This window comes from Caloenas nicobarica, chromosome 5, assembly GCF_036013445.1.
Source record: "Caloenas nicobarica isolate bCalNic1 chromosome 5, bCalNic1.hap1, whole genome shotgun sequence".
Taxonomy (NCBI): domain Eukaryota; kingdom Metazoa; phylum Chordata; class Aves; order Columbiformes; family Columbidae; genus Caloenas; species Caloenas nicobarica.
In genome coordinates, this window is record NC_088249.1 from 38,663,157 (window position 1) to 38,681,267 (window position 18,111).

The 18,111-nt window shown below is 40.1% G+C and overlaps 1 protein-coding gene across 3 annotated transcripts in view; it reads right to left on the minus strand.

Annotated features, from left to right (window-relative positions):
- Positions 1 to 18,111, minus strand: part of NUMB (NUMB endocytic adaptor protein) — a 94,772-nt gene that overhangs the window by 35,183 nt on the left and 41,478 nt on the right. For all 3 annotated transcript variants that reach the window (XM_065635370.1, XM_065635369.1, XM_065635367.1), the window contains exon 2: positions 404 to 547. In XM_065635370.1, coding sequence (XP_065491442.1) covers positions 404 to 529 — 126 coding nt within the window. In that variant the 5' untranslated portion in view covers positions 530 to 547. The remainder of the gene's footprint in view (positions 1 to 403; positions 548 to 18,111) is intronic.

Consider the following 18,111-nt stretch of genomic DNA (forward strand, 5'->3'; position numbering starts at 1 on the left):
ACCCACTGCTTACCTGACAAGTCAAACCGTAACTGTAATTCCACTTTTAACAGAAAGAACCGAGTAACTTTCCATGCAATCCAAGACATCTATCATTTCTGCTCTTCCAGAAAAATGAAGACAAATTTATATTACTCCTTTGCCTAGCTACATGATTTATTTCAACTAGATAATAATGTAGGATATCTCAGACAGTGATTTTCCAAGGGATTTGTTACATGAGTCATCTGGCTTTTTTTAAAAAAAAAAAAGCCACATCCTTTGCAATGAGAGCTGACTGTAAAATAGGTCAGTGTGTAATGAAGCATACCACTGGCTTACGCTTGCCAAAAAAAAAAACCCCAAATAATAATTAATGGTAAGAGTATCTCATAGATATTGAAAGAAAGGGAGAAGCTCTTACCTTAACAGGAAAGCTGCACTTGCCAGTACGAACGCCTTCTTCGTCAGTCTGCCACTGATGAGGCCTGCTGGCCTCTGGGACATAGACATCTTTCTTTCTCCTAAAGCTTTGCCGTAATTTGTTCATTTCTCAGATTTTCACGTCCTAGAAGAAGAAAAAAAAAAAGTATTGCCAATAGGCACCAAAACACACATTTAGCCACTTTGGGTCAACCACTATCATGACAAATGCCCCTGTGAAAAATCTGAGCTTCAGCAAATATGACTGGAGGTCCCTGCAAAAGGAAAATATTTTTGGACATAGAGAAAGATAGATATTCACTTCGATGTGGAAAACACAAATCCACATTACTTGTTTAATATCTTTCCACAGCAACTGAAGCATTAGACCCAGGAATAACTATTACTCTGAGCATAAGGTTACCTAAAATAGCTGACAGAGAAGCTCAGAAGAGTGATGCGCATGAAAACCTGCCTCCACAAATCCACACTCCTACCTAGAGCGACCAAGCAGGACACCAGTAGCACAAGCTTCCAAGGCACCCATGCAAGGCAAGGATGCATAGCGCAAAGACTGCTCCTCAAATTAGGTGTTTGTGCTGTTCTTTAAGTACACGTGACAGGTTTATGCTTTTACTGGGGGGCACAGTCCAGCTCTTGTTCAATCTAGTCGTAGAAGTTCATATATTTAAATGAGAAATACACTGAACTGACTTCCATGTCCTGGGTAAATCTCTAAAACATTACACACTCCTACCTCTTCAGAACAAGACAGTTCTGCAATTACACTTTCAAAACTCAGAATTAGATGCTTTTTAAACACTATTATCTTATGTATTGGTTTCTATATACTACCTAAACTACTCTTTAGACATGCTCGCTTTTATTAGATTCAACGTACAATTAGCTGAGAAGCCAATCAAATAAAGTGCTTCTAATAAAAAGACTCAATATTCAGCTACACAAAAAAAAAAATCACATGGAGTACAATGTGGGGGATATAGAAAACATTTTGAAATTTGAGATATTGTTCTTCTTTCCTGAAAAAAAGAAACCCACTTACAAACATGATGTCTCATTTTGATAGGGAAAAAAAGACACCACAGAATGCAACACAACAAAATTTAACTGCATTATATATGTGTATTTCCCATTAGATTAACTAAGGTGCAGAATACAGATGTTTCTTGGTGTCAATAGGCAGCCTTTGAATGAAAGTAACCTTAAAAGCAGTTTGAACACTATTGTAAACCCTGAAAAGATCTAGTGTTTTCCAGTTAAAACTATTTGATATAAGTGAGGAAAAAAAACCACACAGTCATGTTTGCAGTATCTGGCATTTAAGAAGCTTAAATTCCAAATGCAACAATTTCAAAGCTGAACAAAAGTCAGAAATCAAAAGCATTACAGAAAATCACTGCCCACTACCTACTTCTGGTCAGCTAAATTAAAAATACTGAACTGTTTTATCTCTCATGACACAGTCTAGCCATTCCAAGTAACGAAGCCGTGTGAGTTTTGTCACTGACTCCCTCAAATCTTCCTTCAGCTACTGTCACTTTCCTCCTCAAGCTGTAAGCCATCAGGCAAGTTGCACTGGCCCAGCTCTCTAGAATCTTCCATCTTTCCATAATCTACTAAAAGCAATATTGTAAAATAATTAATAAATATATACCCATGGACAAAGAAAAGACCACTGTATCAGCAGAACTGGGAAATTTAAGTGTGATGATGTTAATACTCGTCAAAGTGCGAATAAGCATGCTACTCGGGTGCACGGCTCAGAGACAAGTGAATGCAACACCTGGTCAGGCAGCATCGTGGGGTGTTCTTTCAGCATAAGGGATAAGTCCGCAAGTTATTTCTACAACAAGACCAAACTCCACTTTCGCAGCAAACACCTGTGCTCAAAGCAATAAGGTGTGGCACTCCAAGCAATCCAAATCTCTCTTGCAAATTAAGTGAAGGGTTTGGATGTATGGCAGACGCAGGATGACTGTCCCTGGAAGGCAGCAAGTACCTACAATGGCCACAAGATCCCACAAACAGTGTAAGAGCAGGGATAGGAAGTTACTCAGAGATCCCCAATCACCATTATCTAGTTATAAAGCAGCGTTAGCTTCACTCCTTCACAGCTGCAAAATGCCTGACATAACTAGTAACACAAAATATTGTCTTGAATTTACTTGTGTCACAGTTTAACGCCAGCTGGCAACTAAGCACCATGCAGCCACCCACTCACTCCTCCCTTTCCGCCCCTGGTGGGATGGGGAGGAGAATCGGAAAAAAGTAAAACTCGTGGGTTGAGATAAAGACAGTCTAAGAGGACAGCAAAGGAAGAAAAACTAATAGCAGAAATAATAACAGAATATACAAAATGAGTGAAGCGCAACGCAATTGCTCTCCAGCCGCTGACCGATGCTCGGCCCATCCCCAAGCAGCGACCCAGCGCCCCCCAACCATGTCGGCCCAATATATACACTGAGCATGACATCATATGGTATGGAATATCCCTTTGGCCCGTTTGTGTCAGCTGTCCTGGCAGTGCCCCCTCCCAGCTCCTTGTGCACCTCCCCGCTGGCAGAGCATGGGAAGCTGGGAAGTCCTTGACTTAGTATAAGCACTACCTAGCCACAACTAAAACATCCCTGTGTTACCAACATTATTCTCACACTAAATCCAAAACACAGCACTATACCAGCTACTAGGAAGAAAATTAACTCTATCCCAGCCAAAACCAGGACAATTTGGTAGGATTTAGAGATTAGAACATGTGTGCAAAATAAAAACATGCACATTTCTTACAACTAAACAAGCCAAAACAGCTCCTCTACAAATACAGTTTCTTTATTTCACAAGTGAAAAGCCATTTGAAAATCTTTGAATGTGCAAAGGCAATCCTGGAAGTTTTAAGAGGAGGTGGAAGCTTTCTATTCTCCATTATGGCTTAGAGAGGCATTCAAGCAGTATTGTTATGTATTTTGCTTTACAAACGGCAGACATAGGAATCTGTGCATCACTCAGCATAAAGAAACCAGAATTTCAAGGCAGGGGGTGTTCACTCACCTCGGGCAGGTGACACGTACTGCAGCAAATCGACACACAGCACCTCAGCTCACGAGGACAGACACGGGCTCTTGTCCCTGCCGAAGGCTGGCGGTGCCGCAGCACGATGAGCAAAACCTCTGCTCCAGCTGCTCCAGTGCAAAGCTCAGGAGGCTGCTCGGCACAAAGCTTAAAGCCCAGCTGCCCAACCGCACACTCGGGTGACTGAGAAATGGCCGTAGGTACCTCCTGCCAAAAAGGGGCAACAGGCTCCTAAACTGATACAAACAGATGCAGCAAGGCTCATCTGCCGGCATTGAGAGTATGAGTGATTAAAAAATGCTTTGTAGAAATTTCAGACCTACAAACATGTAAAGATAACCCCTGGCAGTTTTCCAGGTAACTCTGAATCTCAAAAGCTTCAGTGAGTAACAACAAAACAAGGGCTGAGCACAGCATACAGCTGCTGTGCCACTTGTGAAATCACAACCTCGTTGCCCTATCATAACATTTGCTTATGTGAGCATTTTCTTGGACCTCTCCCAGGAAGCACAGCTTTTGCCCATGAGACTGGCTCCTTATCAGAGATTTATTCCGACCAGGAATCTCAATCCGTAGGGGCGGGATAAGAATAAGAGTTCCTCAACTACACTTCCTATGAGAAGCTGAAGTGGCATTTTGCCCAAAAGCATTTCCTTTTCACTGAAAACCAAACCCATTTTCCTACATGTTCTAATTTTGAGGTCATGTTGGCAACAAGCTGTTTTAAAAATAGCTTGTTCTATTTAATAGAAATGCTGACAAATAGCAAGATTAATTTCTGGTCAGGCAACCAGAGAGCTTTCTCCAACTGCCACACTTGGATTTTCTAAAATGTCAGACTGTTTCGAGTAGGTTGCAAAATAGTTTGCCCTATAAACACCTAATTTGCTGGTAACATGCATGTCAGCCCAATATAACTAGACTCGCTATCTGATGGGAAATCACTAAGTAAAACGATTCACACAGGCTGCATATTTGAGGATTCAGGAGAGAAGCACATGAATTCCTGCAATTAAGTGCTGAAATTTCTGCTAATTTTGCCTGGAGATCAAAATCCCTGCACAGGAGCTCTAGAGAAAAAACAAGTGAGCATTTTCTACTTGAATTCTTTGCAGTGCACTTCCCATTTCCACACAAGCGTCACACACCTGCCGACACATCAAGGGACGCCAACAAGCTCACAGGGTATTTTTTACTAAACTGACAGCATCACTGTTTCATACTCTGTCTTGGGATTATGTAGGCTGAAAGTTATCTGTCCCCAATTTTTGTCCTATGATTAAAAGTGTTTTAAAATCCCCCAAGAAGAAACAAACCAAACCACCAAAGACACACTTACCTTTTCACTTTTACAACCCCAAATCTAGCTTGGGCCCAAAGAGAAGACAACAAACAGCCACTTTGGGTTCTGTTACATTTCAAGAGTATCTCTACCAGAAGGCTAGCTGCAGACAGCTCGATGGCTGAATGGTCATGCCCATTGGGGAAAAAAAAATACAAACACACGCAAAAAATAAAATAATTTTAAAAGTGAAGCAAAACAAAAAAACCAAACACACACACACACACACCAGGAAAACCACCACCATTTTTGCAATCCAAGAGATTACAACATCAGACTAAACATTAGACCAGTTCCCAAATCACCCTACAAGCACCTACAAAAGGCATGGAAAAGACAAAAGTTATTTACGTAGTGAGTTTATAAATTTAAGTTGCCATTTATTTTTAGGCAAATTGATATATTTTTAATATTCTGAAAACCCAGCTCTAAAGCCAGTTTAAGGAGCGCTTTGGTGCCATCATTTTTCTGACCACCTGAAAAGGTATTACTTTAACCTATCTCAGTTCACTGACAACTGAGGGGCAGCACAGAAACAGAAACGTTGTCACAGAGAAAAGTGCAGGTTGAAGCACTCTTGGCTTCATTGCCTTGTGCATCATCAGGTTATGGCTGCAGAACAAATTACTGCAAGATAAACTAGCATGTTAATTCATGTCTTGTTAGCTGCTTTGCTGTACAAATGTGCTCACTTTTACCCTTCAGTGAGCGCAAGCCAGTAATTTATCCTTCAGTGAGAGATGGGTAAGCTTTCACATTAACTGAAGTGAGATCAGGCGGGAGCTGATGATGATGCAAATCGGGAGCTCAGCTTGCATGGCAGGAGTTTACCCATGGACTCATACCTTCAGATATGCAGTTCATTTACATTTTGCATAAATGTTTCTTGCATAGCAGTTGCTGCTACAAGGTGATCCAAACTACAGAATCTGCAGGGCAGAGGGACAGTACTGGTACCTGAATTGAATCCACAAATTTAAGCAGTTAGATTTCAGGCTAGGGGTACTACAAGTTTCACACTCCTAAGCCACCACTTATAATTTCAACACTGAGGACAAAAAAAGCAGCACAAACCCATTTTTATCTTTCTTCTAAACTCTAGCCTTCACAAAGGTTATTTAATCTGCGTTTGATTATGCAGTATCTTTTTTGTTTGCAATGGAAAAGGACAAAAACTGATTCAGAGTCTCCAGTTCAGCCAGTTTTTTTAAAACCATTCAGACAGTTTGGGATTACTTCCTGTTTTCTCTCAGAATTGAATAGTGTTTCCTATTTACTTTACCAATTTTGGGAAAAAAAAAAAAAAGTCACAGGTCAAATAAGGGCGAAGTACTCTCTGAAGCCTGCAACAAAACAGAGTAGCCCCAGGGCTACCTGTGCCTTGTAGGACAAGTCCTCCTGCAAGCCTGAGCCATGAGGAGCAGACCAAATTGACACATCAAGAAAATCCCTAGAACTATTCATTCCAAGCAGCAGGGAAATCTAGGTTTCAGAACTATGTGTTATGGAGATCATTCTAAAATTTACAAGCCTCCACATAAAACTAGTTGCATTACAATGTTACAATCAGACTAACTAATCTAAAAAAAAGTCTAATTCATGCCTCTATTGCCTGCTGGCTGCACACACAGGTGAGGTAGGAGCAGCTGCACAACTATGAGCTCCTACGTGCTCTTTCCCAGTGAAATACACCTAATATTACTAATAAAAAATAGGACCAAGCCAAACAGAGCCCCAAACCCAGAGCAACAGGTTCATCTGTCTCAAATATGTTTTTTGCTTAAGAAATGCCAGACATTTCTTGACATCAAAGCTTTCTGAATAAGGATGTGTTTTTCCTGCCAAAATTATCTGATACTTCAGACCTAAGAGGACATGTAAATTATCTTAATCTCACTGGGGGGGGGGGGGGGGGAAGTGTTTGCCTAACCTACTTACTAGCAAAACACTCCAGAAAATTCCTTGGCACACCTGTGAAGCTCGATATCCTCAGAAAACCCCATGGCTTTGAGTTCTTGTGCAAGTACAACCTGGTCACACTTGTCCAAGACTCATGTCTAACAGTTACCTTTTTAGCACTATGCGAACTTGAATTTTATTGTGAAATCCACAAGAATTTGCACCACAGAACACCAACAGCCTGCACGTCCATATTTAGGGAGAGTATTCCACATTGCTTTTTCCTATAAAACTCAGTTCACTGCTGACACTTCAACATTATTGTAAATCCTGGCTATAATTGGGACACTAGGATGTCAGCAAGGAAATGTGCTTGTTTCAAGCCATTTTCTTGGGGCAAGATTTGGTTTTGGCAGGCTTACCTGCAGCATGAGCACAAATATAAAGAAGCAGTTCAAAACATTTACATCTAATTTTGCTTTCTAATGCACAGTCTGAATCTCTAAATTTAAGATGACAAGGTAAGAACCTTTCCTTTATAAGAAAGAGACAAGCTAGGAAAGCAAGTTGATTGCTGCCAAGCTAAATAGCCTGTCGAAGCTGCCAGACTGGAGTTTTACTTCTCTGAAAAATCCTTATTAATCATTACTGCTAAACAAAAGGTCTCCCCTCCTCTCCCACTACACAGTACAAAAACATGCAATGCCCTATCTCTCCAAGCCTCCTGGAAAGGTTAGCCAAAACTTGCTGCAATTGCCCTGCAACAGCTTCTCTGCAGTTATTCACCAGCCCAGGAACACAGAGTACCCTTATCTTCTACAGAAGAAAAGGTCACCCCATGTGTCAGACGTTGAGCACAGAACTTTGAGCCTTTTTGTAAGTTTACATCCCATAAAATCTAATTAAATCCAGCACTGTCACACTGAAGCAAACGAAGCCATGTAACCATATGAGCATTCTCACTAAAACGTTAACAGCCCTGCTTGCGCAATACGGTATGACTAACCACATTATTCACCACATGGCTTTCCAACTCATTTACCCTTTCATTACTCAATTAAGATCTAATAACACAATACTACAGTAAGCATTCTAAGACATCAAAATACACACAAAGGTGAAGCATGAGTTCATTTATTGAGCCAGTAAATACATTTTGTTGTTATTATTATTTAGAGTTCAAATTAAGGGGACTTTTCCTTTTTGCAGAAAAATAAAGTGTTGGAATAGGTAATAAAAAGAGCACTGAAACAAGTAATCAGCTGTAGAAAACTCAGCTTCCAGCAGTGAAAGTAATATTTAGATCACATTTTGAAAATACAGCAGAAAACAGCAACCTTATGCTCTTTATAGAAGACCAAAGAGGTCAGAGCTATAATGATAATCTAAATTTCTTTGACAGCATTCTTAGACATTGTGATGCCCTGTCATAAGATGCGAGGTACCAGCCATCCTCTCAAACCCATCAGATTTCTTGCCGTCTCATATCTGAGCTAAGGTAGCTGATCATATGAGCACTCCACAGCTGTCTCCAGAGCACTTGGCAATTCTATTTGTACCACAGATGAGCGGAGAAGAAGCGGGGGGGGGGGGGAAGTTCTGACAGCAACATCTTACTGGCAAAAAACAGAGTTAAACAAAAATTGCAGAGAGCTTATAAAATATCAGGAAATTAAATCATTAACTGTAATCCAATACACCATTAACAACTGGGTGGCTAAAACATTCAGCTACCAGAAGCCCTGTCCTAAAGCTTAGGATTTTGTTAAACATGCCAAGCTCTTCAAACATAAATACCCCTTGACTGCAGCAATTAAGTGAGTGTTCAGTATTCCACAACAGTATGTAACAGATGTACCAGCACAGCAACCACACTCAGACTCTTAAACTCTCAGAAAAACACAAGTTTAATCACTGCAAGGCAGAAGTTATTCCTAAAGATACGCAATGCTCTTTCTAGCAGTCATAAATCACTTGCATCTCCCAAACCTGTGAAGTTCAGCAAAAAAAAAAAAAAAAAGAAAGAAAACATCATTTTCTCCATCAATAACTATTCTAAAGCAAAGGTCCCAATTCACTCTATTCCACAGCCACTGAAAATTCTGACTAGTCCTATACAATATGCTAAAATGTTTAAGTGCAGAGATGTAAGGCAGCAATCCCTCTTGTTTTATAGGATCACTCTAAAATTACCCTGCAATGACTGTCAGTCACTAGTGAAAAGCAGGTCTCCTAAACACTCTATGTGATACAAAGCAAGCTCAATTATACTACCTATAATAACCGAAAATAAGGAAAAATTTTCTGAAGAAACACTGGCTGTGCCTGGTGGAAAGCAGTTCAAGCAATTCTGCTTTTCAGCTCATCTGCACACATGAAGACTTTTAACTAACCAAGTCATGCCATTTCCAAGTGAATCATTTACATTTAGGGCAGCAAAATCTCAGATGACTAAACAGTTTTTAAACATGAACATCTCAGGTTTAAAAGGTATCTTTACAAATACATGTTGAGTTTAGAAAAGAAATTAGATATTATAGTAAGTACAGAAATGGCTGAAACAGTAGAAAAATATTTCCTTTAATCATCAAAATCCAAGAACCCAAGCTTGAACTTAAATATGTCAAATCTCACGAAAATAAATGCATTTTCAAAATTATATGAAAATAACTTCTACAAGTAAAATAAGCATATTTTATTGGTAAGTCAGTCACAGATCTAAGGTTTTTACACTGGAGTGTAAAAATTTCAGTAGGACCTGTGAGTATTTTATAAGCAAATAATCAGTGTTTGAATAGAGAAGGAATTGTATCCAGTACAGCAAAAATCTGCTGCTTAGAAGAGGTCAAATATAAATAAATCGATCATACCTTTGTGCTATTGACCTGACCATTACTCACTTACTGTGAGTTCAGAAACATATGAACAAACACTGTATTTTTGTTTCTACATCGTGAGAGCAGAAACAGCAGACAAACAAGCTATGGATCCAGAGCACGCATTGCAGGAACCAACATGCACTCTAAACTGGATTACTTGGGGGATCCATTTTAGTAGGACTAAAATAAGGTATTCCTACTGAAGCTTTATGCAGTGTTTCGTATACGATCGTCATGCTCAACACAAAGGTGAAAGCCACGGCGCTTTGGAGAATGGATCCAGCAACACTGCCCTGCACTGGCACACAGCAGCCTTAGGAGTCCAGTCCACGTGGCCCACGCTCCTGAAGCATTTGGAACAAACAACTATAAATTTGTATCAGCTTTATGAGAAGTCTTCAGTGGGAATGGATAGTAGTGCTGCCAAGTCTGTCAGCAAGCAGGATTCAGGTATAGAGAAACCAGGTAAATCACACCCAGTAAATCCATAGGAATAATAGCATGCTCAGATGCAGAATGGGGTGTTACAGTGGGCTCTCCACTAGAAACAGTGATTTTTACTTTATTCATATTTGCTCTCAAAAGCAAATAAGGGACTGTTTACAGCCAATATAAAATGTTCTGGAGTAGATTAAACTAAACGGATTTTAGAGATACAAGAGGATCTCACAAGGAGTTATTCTGCAGTAAAAACAGCAGAGAAAAGCACAGGGAAGAAGGCTAACAGGATGACCCTAACTATAAATAATTATGAATATGAATTCAGCTATTACCATTGCCTAGGAAAGATCATATATCATGTGTTTAGTCCTCTAATAATGTAACTGTCAAATAAGCAAATAGTAGTAAGAATTATTATAAAAGGAGCAGAACAAAACCAGTAAAATACCGCAGCATGAGATCAGACTCTGCTCAGCTTCAATACCACATAGTTCTTGTAGTTAATATACCCTTTCTGAAACGAAACTAAAAGGTGCAGGAAGGTAACAAGGATAATTAAGACCACATCAACAACTTCTGTTCAAGGACAAATTAGATACATCAAAGGTCTTCACCTCAGAAAAGCAATCTGCTGGTAGGGAGACCCACAAAAATTATAGTACCACAAGTGTTAGAAAATGAACAGGGAATTATGATTTCCCATTCTTATGTTGCAGAAATTGCAGAGAAACAATTGAATTATCTAGAAGTCTAGGTTTCAAGATGAGTATTTGTCTCATGATACGGAATTAACTTGCACAATCCCTTGCCTTGGAATGTCATACAAACTAAAAACAGAAAAGGATTTTTTTTTAAGTTTAATTATGTGATCAAAACTTCCAAAGGCTATTAGAAACTACACTGCAGGTGTAGCCTCCCATTCAGTCCAATCTGACCTGGGATTATTTCACATCTGCTTTAACCTTCTGCTCTCCCTGGGGATCCAGCAGCACCCACAAGCTGGTCTCCCTTCACCACCAACTCAACTGGCCAAGTCCCCACATCCCAGCTGTCACAGCAGAACTGTCAGCCCCCGGTGACACCAGGACAGCAAGAGCTGCCACATCACAGGGGAAGGGTCTCCCTTCCCAAACCCACAGATGCAGAAGTTTCTACAGCTCAAGACATTTAAAGGAAAACCAGCACATGAAGTTGTATATTCCAGATAGCTCAGAAAATCTGACTTACTGTGGCAACGAGCCATGTGTGCACTGGTCAATCTCAATTAGAAAATGAAAGTTAGCTTAAACTGCCATGAACTATGTGTGAGGAAAAACTAGCTCATCCATTCACAGGATGACAGACGACTCCTTGTTACACCATCCCCGCAGTGGGCCCAAGCGCTTCAGTCAATCACAGCCTGTCAGCTCCTATGTGGCAGGTCAAGACACTTTACTCATTCCCATCCTCCCATGGTTAGATAAATATAATTGAGGTCCTTTTATCTGTGCATTTTCTTCAGCTTGTTCATGCTAAATCAGGCAATTCTGACTGCAGCCAATGCAGGGGAGGAGGGTGAGTGTCACAAAAGGCATTTTTAATATTAATTTATAACTCAAAGTGAAACCGTGAAGGCGTTGTGTCAAGCTTTTGTGAAAATGGCAGGTTTTGATAAAAATAATGAGCCTAGAGAAAAGATACAGTAACTTTTTCTGGCTGTCAGAACACCAGAAAATCATTTGATTATCCCTCAATAAGCCTAGCAACACAAATGACTTCACTTCCACATGAAAGATGGGCAGAACCTTCTTAGAGAACTTGCTCTGGTGTCCAGCATAGCAAATGTGGTTGACTTGTAAGAACTCAAGTTCTTCTTCACATAAATATTCTTATTTATTGTATTAGGAATTAATGTTAACATTTGTACATCTGTCTAGTGCAAGTTTCGAGTTGTTCCATAACTCTTTTCTCATAATAGCTCTTTGCAGAATATTACCGGGAACTAACAGGTTTATTTCCCAAATCTGATTGCTTTACACAAATGTAATGAAATCAGAAGCTAGCTTAACAAAGGCAGATACAAGCTATAAATTCTTTTAAGCACACAGGATGCAATATTTTCTGAATTCCCCCACCAGCTAAATACCTTTAAAAACATTCTGCATCCTCTCTAGAGTCTAATACAAGCCACATGTTTCATAGCCCACAGAAGAACTCACAAGATGTTTAAGGAATCTGTCACCATATTCCCTGTCAGAGGCGTCTAAACAATTCCAGCTTTCTGGTATGAGTTTGTATATACGCAACTAACACTCCTTATGATTACCCAGCACGTAAAGCCTCGTTTTGTGCCTAAATGTTTCCCATGTCTGCTTACTGCAAAGCCTTAAGAAGATCCAAGCACAACTTCAGCGGCATGCTCACTCAGGGATTTGGAAAATTATATACAGCAACATAACTAAAGAGATCTCTTTTAAAAGTATCTAACTTCATACCATCCTGATCTATATAATCTGTGGCAAAAAATTCCCCAACCCCAAGTGCCACAGAATCAGTTACCAGAACATAATGTTCATATGACAGTAGCAACAATACATTGACTGGGTGACTGACACTTTTTTCCCTCAGGTTCTGCAATAGCACTTTTCTTAAAAAGTCCCTCTCTCAAAATCTCTCTCTTTTGAAACTATAAACTTGACTCCATGGATACACAAAAAAGTATGAATCTATGGGCTGGAAGAAAAAGAAAAAAGAGATTATAAAGTCAAATCAAATATGAGCTAAAAAATATTTAATCTGGCAATTTATGTCCTTTCCACCCTGTACCACCAGAGCTAATGGATTTTTAGTTTACTTCAAGTGCTTCTTTTAAAGAACAACCCCACAATCTGAAATTGTTACACCATTATACCAAATTGCCACAAATCCGGTCAAGGCTGGGCTTTTCTTTGTTCACGGCAACAGACCTGAAGCTTCTCAGACCTATGCCAAAATCTTTTATCTTAGTAATTTCAATGTTTGCATATTATCAGTTGAGGGTAACAGGGGAGGGATCTCAACAGAACTGGGGAGGATTTTGGGTGGGGGATTTTTCTGGTCAAAACCACATTAAGGGATAAAAAGACAAATCAATAAGACTATATATAAGGTTTGGGGTTTTTTGCAAGAACTCCAAGTCAAGTTTTTCAGATCATCTCTTATAAACAGATACATACTTCCCTGCCTACTCCATCCGCCTGTCGCTCGGCATTTAAAGCCTTTTGCTTACACGGATAGTAATATTTGTCTTTATGGAGGCAGCAGATCGGAATTTAACTGCTATTGCTATGAAATCTCACAGGCACTATTTTTTGAAATTCTGATAGTAATCTCTCAGACATTTCCTTTAACAGAAGTTACCAGGTTTCATTATGATCACTAAAATTAGTAACACGTTATTACTGATCAGCAACAATATATTATGAATCTACAATTACATGCTTGGTGAGCATTATCAAATACCGCTTGAGATGTCTGTAAATCCAGGGGTCCACATCCAAACTGGTTATTTATACTCCCATTAGACTCAGTGGTGAAAAAAAACCCCACAAAACAAAACAGTTCAGTTACATAAACATACTTTAAGTATACCTACCAAGGAAATTATATTTCCCTAAATACTCAGTAAATGTCCAAACAGATGGTTTCCAGCCGTTTCACCTAATATCAAATAAATACAAAATTCCTCTATGATAATGAAGATTTATTTAAAGAAAATATGAATAAAGAAATGGAAGCAGTATGTTCAATTCTCTAATAAACCAGTCAAAATACTTGTTTTTTCCAGCACCACAATGAGATCTGAATTCCAGCCTGTAGTCAACATTTTAACCAGTTAGTCCAATATAACACCCCCTAGTACAGAAGGAAGGAAAACAAGAAGGAGAAAACAAACAAACGAACAAACACACACTCATTTCATTACCTGAGATAGACTGCTCCAAACAAGTAAAACTGCTTTACCCACTAACTGCACTGCAAGCACTCACATCAGCATTTCAGCTTCTAGTCAAAATTAAATCTATGGTAATTTAGCACTCAAGCCAAGTCTCTGGCTTAGAATATAATGGATTCAGCCTTACTGTACCACCTTCCTGGTCATGAAACACTGGGGTCTTAATTCAACTTTTTTCTGCTAGCTCTCTTTCCCATATTAACTCCAACTGTTAGCATACCAGTTTTATTATCTCTTTCGAGATCAGCATGGACTTTCTGCTACAATACAGACAAGTACTATAAACAAACACGCATTAAAAGCCAGAACAAGCCTCTGCATGTATGTTTTCCTTACAAGTTGTATTCACATCTCAAAATGGATTTTAAGAAAAGGCCACAATGTGCATCCTAATACCAACAGTTTAAAGTAACCTTCAAGTAATAATAAACAACCTCCACTGAAATTGTCTGTAGAATCTAGACATTAAGATCAAAAGTGTTCCCATACTCTCAGTGCAGCAGGACACAGAACACTTATTGGCGAGACATGAAGTTTAACCAACAGCGCTTTAACAGTTGATCAATCACACATTCAAAAGATAAAGTTAAGATATGCATCTCAAAATGCTAGTGTTGCCTTTTGGGGTCCCAGTTTATCTATACATGGAGCTAAGACTATCACCTTCTTCCATAAACACCAAAATCCCATAAATATTCACATGGACAAAACTCCTGTTTCGCCACCACTCAAGAATGGTTCTCCCACCCAGAAGATTCTAAACTATTGTGTTTATTTTTAGCCCTGATGTGCAAAAAAATGGTCAATTTAAGGGTCTTTTATTTCAGCAAAAGCTTCAAATGAAAGGATAATTACAATCAATGTGTGCTGAATTAAGTCAGAAACATCTCAAGCCATCAGTAAAGCAGATTTTGTCACCTAGGGCCAAGTGAGAGCTACAGAAATATTGCATATTCTACTGCAGTTAAGCACCTGTTAACTTTATTTAAACTAAGCTGCCAGCTGAGACAAAGACAAAAAGAAAAAGGTATTCATTACTCAAACAAACTGAGCTCTTGGCTGTCTTGTTACTGTTGTTCAAATCCATGAAGAAAGTCCAATATTAACATCACACTCAACTACAGAGGTAAGTACAGAGAACAGAGATCCCTAAAACTGTCCTCACATTAGTTACGTTACTGGTATAGAAATTACCTCCCTCACTCCTGCAATGATTTTAACCAAAATAGGATCCTGTTTATCACACAGGGGATGACGCCTCCATCTCTTTCAGATGGTTAAACGTATCCTACAGCCACACAGCAGGTCACTCTCTCCCAGGAGATCCGGCTGCCCATGAGTGCCGGGCTGCCCGGAATGGCCCCAATTCAGCAGCTCCACCAATGCCACAGCCCTTACCAGCACACACCAGTCTGACGGGACCACCTCGGCTGGGCTGGCAAATCCACAGATGTCTCTCACCTTTGTAAATCAGCTGTTGTTCACCACAGCAAAGCAGCTACAACGATCTACTGCAGCACACGGAGTTTGGTGGTGGAAAAAGAGAGCGCCAAAAGTGCATTGCGCAAAAGCAACACATGCTAGAGCGCCACGTGGCTGCAAGAGCCTCTCGTCATCTTCTCAACTTTAAACTGCTTGGCAAAGGAATAAGAAAAGTCAAATAAGAAACCACCAGGAAAACAGTCTTCATTCTCACTGGGCCTCATGTTCATCAGAGCAATCTACGAAGCTTCAGGCTCAGCACAAACAGATCCTGAAATCCCACACCCCTCGGCAGCCCCTCCGTACCTGCAGCACAGCACCCTGCTCGCACCCACTCCTCACAACCAGACACAGCACCAAGCAAGCGGCAGATGAAACCAACCAAGTCATCGCTCGCAGGAGTTTCCTCTGAATAACACCTTCAGATTCTACCATTGCCTGCCACTCTGCCTGTGGTTTGTTCTGTATTTTCCCAGCTCAAACTTCACCTCCTGAGATCATCTACACAGTAGCATCTTACCTGCAGCCTTCTGGAGCTGCACACATGGCACCAAACAAACAGCTACCGCTATTCTAGGTGGTGGTCTCCTCCAGTAATACTGTTTTCTGGAAAAGGAAAGCATTCTCAGACAAGAACTACAGAACTCCTCATCTCTCTAGAAGAGGTTTCTTTTGACACTAGTAGCAGCCTAGCTTACCACTGTAGCTAGAGAAGCTGAAAGCATTTGCATAAAGCGTTCCCTCTAAATACAAGCATTTTATCACACAGTTTTCCCAGCATCAAGACTTGAGGCCAATTTTGCCTCATGACAGTAAAATTATGCAAGTGTCTACAGGCGTTTGAATTACATGCCTCAAAAAGTACTGTTGGAAGCCACAAACCACCTTTCCTCAAATTTCAAACCACACATATTTAAGTTATGCCAAACTGAGTTTTTCCAGTGTTTAGGTAAAGTTGATAAGATCACAAATATTACCTCAAAAGATCAATCATCTATGCAATAACGTGTTCGGTTATTTACACGCAATGTTTTGCATAAATAAGGCTTCTTCAATGAAATTTATCAAGCTGCAAAAGTAGTAACACAAGAATTTGCAAGGGCAGACCAGTTTCCTGTTGAGAGCTGAAGCATTTGAAGAAGTTCAGAGTTCATAATGACTTTTATATTCTTATCGTTCCCTCACTGTCTATGAGAAAATACTCTGTAAAGAAAGAGGCCACATTTGCGAAAATCGGGTTCTCTTTTCCCACCTCTCTCTATTGTGAAATAATACCACTGGAAGTTGACCTCCAGGATTGTTTATATAGAGATTATACAGAAACATTTCTATGGAATGTATAACAAAGTACACAGTGTCTGACTATACAAACCAACAGAACTTTCTTAGCCTTTCCAAGTCTTGAGTTTGAGCAATGCCAACACTATTAAGTGACAACAGTTTCCAGTACACTCATGTTCACGTTGCCTGTCAGGAGTTGCTTGTCACAAGAAGGGGTCACAGTCCATGCATCATGTCTGGCAGCTACTGCGGGTTCGCTTTTTCCATGCTCAGTCCTCATTTTCTTGCTCGTACATAATCCTTCTGTGTTCAACCTTAACTCATGGCTGAGTCCTGTCTTGGTCAGTCAACTTGCATTTCAGAAGCTTCTCAAGATTAAACGTCACAGTCACACTGACTAGAAGTAGACTTACTAGTGTTACAACATCAAACCTGAATCTCTAGTAGAAATAATAGGATGAAATTCACCGTACACAGGATTCTAAAGCCCAAAGCCGAAAAGCAACCACAACTACAGAAATTTTGAATCCCATGACTCACAATATTTTTTAAATGTATTGAGTTCGTGAACTGCACCAGGCCCTTCTTATTACTCAAGTAACTTCTCTCTCCCTCAAATCCTACAGAGAAAGAACTAAAGACGAAGGTGACAAAATAACTTCACAGTCTGGAATGAAATGCTTTTCATTGCCTCCAACACAAACCTCTGGACTGCAGCAGGCCGCTGTAACAAAGCCAGGATCACCGAGGCTCTCTTGGATTGTCCCACAGCCACACCCAGGAATGCGACAGATGCCAAAGCCCAAAGCTGCTCGCTGACCCCAGCGCAGGAGGAGCCACAGCGGGCGCTGCACAGTTCATCACCGCTGGAATAACACATTTAGGCAGGTTTGCTGGAAATAATCTAGTTCTGTGGATGCAGGAGGAGACTAGGAGACCCAAAGACTAATCACAAACTGAGTAAAGGTCCAACAACATGCAATTAAGGAAAAAGGGGCGATTCAGGAAGTGGCCAACTTGAATGCACACGGCCTACGCAATCGGAACTCTCATGAAAACAGAGCAACCGCGAGATAAGGCCACGGAAGAAATCAGGGGTTTGGTCTACAAGACCAGCTCCCCTGTATATTACATTCTGATGTATACAATCCTGTTACTAAATTTATCTTTTCTAGATGAAACAAGAAATTTGCATGAAAAAATACATTAACTGGTAGCAGACGGCCTTGTAACACAAGGCATACAGATGAAGACGAAACGCATGTTTGACATACTGCCAGGCTAAGGAGGTCTGAGGTTTGTACTGCAAACCCAATCCTGCAGCA